General features: G+C 32.9%; 1 protein-coding gene across 4 annotated transcripts in view; it reads right to left on the reverse strand.

Moving 5' to 3' along the window:
- Positions 1–6,694, reverse strand: part of LOC149727842 (putative E3 ubiquitin-protein ligase HERC1) — a 61,686-nt gene extending 54,992 nt beyond the window's left edge. For all 4 annotated transcript variants that reach the window (XM_089889281.1, XM_089889283.1, XM_089889282.1 and 1 more), the window contains exons 1-9: positions 6,328–6,694; positions 5,312–5,446; positions 4,845–4,953; positions 4,125–4,309; positions 3,354–3,516; positions 1,889–1,956; positions 1,586–1,728; positions 1,170–1,293; positions 471–642 (exon numbers count right to left, since the gene is read on the reverse strand). In XM_089889281.1, the coding sequence (XP_089745407.1) occupies positions 471–642; positions 1,170–1,293; positions 1,586–1,728; positions 1,889–1,956; positions 3,354–3,516; positions 4,125–4,309; positions 4,845–4,953; positions 5,312–5,446; positions 6,328–6,591 (1,363 nt within the window). In that variant the 5' untranslated portion in view covers positions 6,592–6,694. The remainder of the gene's footprint in view (positions 1–470; positions 643–1,169; positions 1,294–1,585; positions 1,729–1,888; positions 1,957–3,353; positions 3,517–4,124; positions 4,310–4,844; positions 4,954–5,311; positions 5,447–6,327) is intronic.
- Between the last annotated feature and the right edge of the window lie 933 nt (positions 6,695–7,627).

Here is a 7,627-nt window from a genome sequence, read left to right on the forward strand (position 1 = left end):
CCGAGAGACAACAACCACTAACCCATAGCTACAGTTTTAAACCTAGCTGCAAACTAAGGTTTTTTGAGAAAGAAGCAATTTAAATTACTAACTTAATCACAATTTGATTTAATTTATAACGGTAATTGCAACAGATAGAAATGTGAACATTATCCAGACCACAAACTCGTTGGAAGCAGTTGAGTTCAAAAATATGTGGATTAAGAATATTTTATGTTCCTAGATGAACCTTAAAGTCTTTGAAGTTCAAAATGTTGAAAGCGTACATAAATCGTTTTTTATAAGTGGCAGTTTAAGCTTAGTATGTGTTATGGTTTATTGGTTATGTTTTATTTCATTCAACTTTTTGGAGTACGGTAAGTTTGTTCTGTAATATGAATGTAACATGTGATAGCTTTATACGCTCATAACACTCATTATTATAGTTGACTAGGAATAGTCTAGACGCCATTACAGAAGCATTGATTCACCTTTAGAAGATGATATTTTTCGAATGGTCTGAGGTGGATCAAAGACGATTGTTTTCAAAGTCGATTGATTGTTTGAATCACCCAAACCTAACCGACCGTAACTACCTTTTCCACATGAGCGAACACACCCATCACCAGAAACAGCAAACGTACAATACTGCCCTGCTTCCAGCTGCAGGACAAAAAGACACATAAACAGTAACAAATAAATGCCACAATAAATTTAGCATATTACTAATATTTTATAACACTTAAAACAGCGCCACAGGACAATTTACACTTCGTACAAAAGTGTCCTAGGTTACCGAAGTAAAGATAAATAAGAAAAGCAAAATATATAAGACTCTGAAGCCTCAGGACCACTGGTGTCCATTTTTAGGGGGGCCAAGAGAGCATACCTCTCCGTTTTTTCATTTTACCCAAATAAATACAAAACTGATTCATTTTGACACGGCTGCCTATTGCTCCTTAAGAATAAATAATGTAAACTATTGTTACGCTGGCTTGCTGCTAGCATTCATTTAAATGCTTTACATAGGAGCATGTATCATTATCCTTTGAATAACAGTCTCTTTCCCAAAAACATACTCAGTCATGTGGGTGCCTATACTTAGCCTCAACATAAATAGGCTGGAAGACCTGGTTCCGGATTAATATCATTCTGCCTGGCAGTAAAACTTTGGTCTAAAACCAACTTACCATTTGAGAATTTCCAAAGCTTTTAACCTTCTTAGGAAACACAATTTTATCGCTTCCAAGTTCAGCAAGTTGGTGGCTGCTGTTACTTCCCCATGCATATACATCACAGTTGTTCATATCAACACTACAACAAATGCTAATTTATGCGGATTTCAAAGTCTCGGAATTTTACACTATTTCTTGTGTAAAAAACATGGACCAATTTATTAGCGGAAGCAATTTATAATACATTTAAACTGTTTTATTAGAGTTTTTACACATTCAATTTTATTCTCTAAAAATTTTGTTACCCACTTTCCATATCAGCATGTTTTATATTCCACTAAATATGCTTTTTTTATTAAAATCAGGTCCGGAAAATAAATTTTGACTTCAAGCAGTCTTTACAACAAAAAATATGTGTTCAATGAAATTACCTTTTTGTAGCAGTTTCTGTGCAAGAGATGGCATATTCCTCTGATAAAGTAACAACCTGTTCCATTAGTATCATTGCTACTTCCTTTAATGGAATATAATTAGACTTGCTGTTTGTAGCAGTGCCATTAACAGCAGGCGAACTCTGTAAAAATAAATAAATCAAAATTTTAAAAATCAAAAAATCAAAGAACTGTTAAAAAATAAATAGGTTTATATTCTATAACCCACAGTGAAAAATAAATTATTACCGGGATTTAAACAATTTTCAAATCCCAACAAGTAATTTTTAAGTTTCGACTTACTAATGAAAGATTGGAAGTTTTAATAATCTTATCTAATGTTTTCTTGGATATTTTCCTGGCATCATCACCTACAAACATAACAAACTGATGTTTACTTCCAATATAGTATTCGTAAAATTTTATTTTAAACACAAAATTAATTTTATATGACAATCGTTGTTTGTATGTAATTAAGGCAACACCAACACTCAAACAAAAATATGCAACAACAGCCGGTGGGGGGTCTAAACTGGGTTTTTGGTGTTAGGACACCCCCTCAGAAAATGATATACATTTTCTTTAAATAGCGTGAATAGGTGAATTATATAAACAGAATTCCCCCACTTAAAGGACACCACAATATAACAGCTTTAATATTTGTAACTAATTGCGCAACGTGTTGCCATTGTTATCAATCAAGTCTACACAAGCAATTAAGTGAACAACCGTAATTACCGGTATTTATGAATACAATCAAATAAAGTCAACCTCAGCTCATTGCAAACATATTGTAACTGTTTACGAATGTAGCTTACATTAGTAGGAATGTTTACAAAGCATCAATTTGAATGGTTGCAATCCCAAAATAAAATGTTACGCCTATTTTTATAGGTAGGCCCATACAGTATCTTAAACACCTTGTACATTTGTATTTATATTGTATTGAACAATACAGTATTTCGTTTGACTTTTCACATTTTTTATTAAAAAATAAATAACCGTAAAAATCTGACATATAAAATTCATTCTATTTGTGCAAAATGGTAAAATCCGAATTGATACATGAACAAATATTGTTTTTTTATGAACTAGCGACAGACAAAACAAATCATTTCCTGCTGAAAATTAGTCAACATTATTGCCCAATATCGGTATGCAACAATGCAAGCTACGCTGTGTTTAACAAAACAATTTAAAGAACAAAAATACATTAGCCTATGAAGACATTTTTCCGACTTATTTGCTAAAAAAAAAATTTAAACTGAACCTCTCAATTTCTGGATAGCTTTTTTAAGTTGGAACATTTTACAAAATTTTAGTGCATTATGTAATTGGTTTACTGCATCAGTGATGATGCTAAATACAGAATAAATAAATCTAAGAGAGTTCAATCCTTTTATATTTCAATGTAAATTCAGGATTCCAATATTCTTGATAGGGAAATGTAACGGCTACTCATATTCCACTAAGAGATGTCAGATGAGTGTTTATAAAAGTGTTATTTATATGCAGTGTATACAATAGCCTATACAATAAGCTTTGGTTTCAAAAATTTATAACAATTATGTTTGCTGGACAAAAGTTATACAATTCGTTTCAACGCAAGTTTAGTTTTAAGCTTACATGTGTGTAAGTGTGTGTTGTAATTTATGCTTAGACCTATAAAAACATAAACAACTATTTGCAAAATACAAACAAAATGAGAAATAACAGCTGTTTATTGATATTTAATTAGCAAAGTTTGTAATATAACTTTAATGCATACCTTGCTCTGATGAAACACTTAAAGCCATTTCAATCCAATCAAGCATATGTTGCAGGGAACCGCGTTGAAATGTAAGTAATAATAATAATTCACACGAGATTTGAATTGATTCTGGTGTTCCTTCTGATTCGGTGCTTATAACACTTTTTAAAAATGTAAAAATCTAAAATAGATTGCAATAAATTTTTTATTTTTTTTAATGTTATTGTTAGATTAAAAACTTTATTAATTTATTGGTTTAAAAACCCAGTTATGGTGACTGGTTCTTTTGTACGAGTATAAGTTATTTCCTATTATACTAAATTACATTAAAGGTGTAAACTTGGACAGTTTTAATAAAAAAAAGAGATGTTTTACCGAAGAAATTTACTTCAAAACACCCGTATTGTGTTATTTGAGTTGCACATACATACTGCTTGTCCCCTCTAGGAAGGTAATATACCTCATTTGCATGGGCCAAAAAATATGCAATTTTTACATCTGTGGTGACAATAACAGGATACTATATAATAAAAAATGTATATATATATTATATATATACATTTTTTTTATATATATATACATTTTGCCCCCCTAATAAAATCACGTTTTTCGGCGATGAAAAGAGTCAACAAATTAAACCTGATAATTACAAACCAACCAACACCCCATGTCACATTAACACATATATATAGATAACCCCTAAATAACATTTACCCATATAGCCTCTACATAAATTAGCTTGATCTTCTTTTTTATTGATAATATTCACATAAAGAAGCACCCACTTACTTGTTGTAAACAGTCAAGGCCCATAGATGGGATTTTACTTTCATCAGCTAATGATAAAGGTGGAAGACCAATTACAACATCGAGTGCAGTTTGCAAAACATCACTACATATAGATGAAGCTAATGAAGGTTGAATCCAACTGTGACGAATCAATGTGAATACAAGACGTAATCCGGTACGAACACCTGTAATATGGATTTTTTTAGAATCACCCTATTTCCTTAAATATCGTATCAGGTCTATTAGAAAAAAATGTGGAAAAAAATCAGAAATCTAATAGGTGATAATATTATGACTTATAATAATGCTCTGATTACCAAAGGACATTTTTATGTGCAAATCAACCAGATAATGGTGAAAAAATAATTTCACTACAAACAATCTACAATTAAAATGAAGGCTGAGGGTTAAACAATTTTTTCATATTATGTATTATCACAACATAAAAACATATAATATATAATATATTTAAAAGATATTATAGTAGGGTGGGGGAAGACGGGACACATTTAGCACATAATATCCAAATGTCGAATAAAAAGGAAAATGGAATAAAAAGGTGTCCTTCCCACACCCTACTATTATATCAAATGGAGTAGAACATAGCTGATATAAGGTGTAAAAAAAGTCAAAAGTTCGCATACTTGCAAGATAGAGTGATAAATAATAATAGTGACCAAATCTGCAAATCAATATGGTTTACTGTTCAACACAGCTTACCCATTTCAATCAATGCGTCTGATCCAGAAGCTTGGGTCTCATTATTTAGTGTTGAAACCACTTCTACTTCATTTGAGGTGGATGAATCAGATCCAGGAGTTTCTTGGCTCTGTTTGGAGTTGGTTAGTGAATAAAATTAAAGTTTCATATATTGGAACATTTTTTATATAGGCCCATTGGGAAAAAACATTGTAGGTATCATCACCAATAAAATATCTACATAACCCACCAAGTAACATACTTGCTAACTTGTGAGCTGGCACGAGGTGTATGAAAAAAGAACATTCCTGTTATAACGACTGTCATTTTTTTTGACAAAATCATAGGAACTTCATAGGAAAATTTTTTCGACAAAATCATAGGAAAATTTGTTCTAACATAACCGAAGGAATGTCATGAAACAGTTAGGTCATGCTTTATATTTGGGGTTACTTACTGGTAAACACCAAAATTGATAACGTACTTACTTTTTGAAAAACGCTTTCTTTCGTTGAATGATATTTTGAAGAGCATGCATGAAATATTCTTTGCATAACAGTGAGACGCCTAATAAGGAAGTGACCAAACACTGATTCTCCACATACAGTTTGACTTAAGCTCACCTAAAATAAAGAGAATTGATTTAAGTTTTATTAACCGGTTTGTACATATAAAATAATACACTTTATACAAGTCAGAACATTGTTTGTGCTGATGAAATTAATATCAAAGAGTAAAAGTTCCTACTTCCAATCAATAGGGGGACCCTCATAAAAAAATCGTGCTGATATTCAGACAAAGTGCGAGAGATAGATTATTTTGATAGGTGTGCCTGAAGTTGGAAAAGCTTGGGTTTGCTGAGCACCGGACTTTAACCATCAAGCTCAGTCGAGCCTTTTTCGCTCTTGCTTACAATATTAACGTAATCAAATGTAGGTTTGCCGTCGCTCCCTTTTCCCCGAATTCCTGGCTTAAATCTGGTGACGCTTGGTCATGAGTTTGGGTTTGGCCCAGCACACTGCAATCGGTGCTAGTAAAAAATCTCCCCCCCCCCACCTTATTTGCTAACCACTAACCCCTATAACCACTAACTACTAACCCCTATAGCCACTAACTACTAACCCCTATAACCACTAACCCTCTAACCACCCATTCCTAACCCCCTAACCTAGGGGGTTAGGGGTTAGTGGTTAGCCAATAAGATTTTTTACTAGCACCGATTGCAGTGTGCATCCTGCAATCATTTGTAACCTCAAGGTTATTTGTCTAACTCTAAAACAATTTCAGGCAGCTACTGTTTACAAACATTTGTAACCCAATTTTTTATCATGAATGCGGTTAAAGGGTTACTGTTGAGAGGGAAAATGTAAAGCGCCTTAACAATGCTAATAATAAACTTAGCATCGCCTACAAAAAAATATGTAGAAATTAAAGAACCACTCCTCAGCCTTGCAGCAAGTCTTTTAAATGATATTAACAGATTTCAAAAAGGGAATAAACTTACTTGATTCTTTAAGAGAGTATCAAGATAATGCTTCTGCTCATTCACTGTACAGAACTCCTTTTCAAAATCATGCAGATCTTGTTCACTGTGGAGTAAAGCACTGTTTGCAGTGATCGTTACTTCTTTATTTGAAAGTAGCATGTTGTACAATTTGTTGACACCATTTCTACTATGTAGCTCTTTCTCAAAATCCAATTTCATCCAGTTGTAGTTAAGATAATCCATCCATTGCAGCTTCGAGATAAGCGTACGAACATCCATCATAAAGGCTAGGTAAAGCTTAGGTCATCTAGTAAAGGTGTTTAATATTAGCAATAACGGTCGATCATACGCCACAACCCAGTCTTGCAGATGTAAACAAACCTAACCAAGCGGAAGGTATGATCAGTTCAGTTGTTGTCATCGAACTTCTTTACTTTTTCTCACATTCTCTCATAAATTATTTTTTCGCCGCATTCTCTCAAAATGTAAGTGCAAATTGTTTCGGCAAAATCAATCTGCAAACTGTGTTCTATCAGAGTATACTAAAGTTAAGTATACTCTGGTTCTATGTTGCAATGCGATGCTGTATCTCATTAAAAATAGTGTGCGTTAAAGATAATTTTGTGTCCGTGTACACTATTTGCAGGTTCACGGCCTACTAGAGATATCTCTATAGGTAGTTAAACGGACGACATATTTTACAGTTGCCAATGCCAAAACCAATTCACAAATGAATAAACTAATTTACGGACATACAGATGTATACGGAGCAAAGTCCATAGAAATGGACTTTGATACGGAGAGACCAAAATGTAGGAATGAACAATTAAAAGAGAGCCGATATCACTAATGAAGTGCCACGTGTATTACGATCTCATTAACAAAGTTATAAGAACGTAGGCCTAAATAGAGAAGCAATAGAAAACCCGTGTATTCCTAACAATAATTTATTTCGTTAACCAAAATTAATAAGAACAAGAGATCAAACATCTAATGAGTAAGCACGTTTAAAACTAATTAGCATAATAATATATTAATTAACCATTTTACTACAACGGTCGACTGGGCTCGATCAAAAACAAATCAGAAGTAACCAACAAAACGGGTTCTAGTCGCCATTGGTAACTGCAAGTTGGGCAGTAGGTAGAATGAATTCATACATGTATAGTAGGGTGGGTGAAGATGGGACACTTTGTCAAACGAGACTTTTTTTATTTTTTTACGGACCCTCATTTAATGATAATCAGGAAAATAAAATTACAGAATTATTCGACAGTATTATCACGACTTTATAAAACGCCCGTCAAAGCTGTTTACT

This window comes from Ciona robusta, chromosome 11 (assembly GCF_009617815.1).
Source record: "Ciona robusta chromosome 11, ASM961781v2".
In the NCBI taxonomy this organism is placed as follows: Eukaryota; Metazoa; Chordata; class Ascidiacea; order Phlebobranchia; family Cionidae; genus Ciona; species Ciona robusta.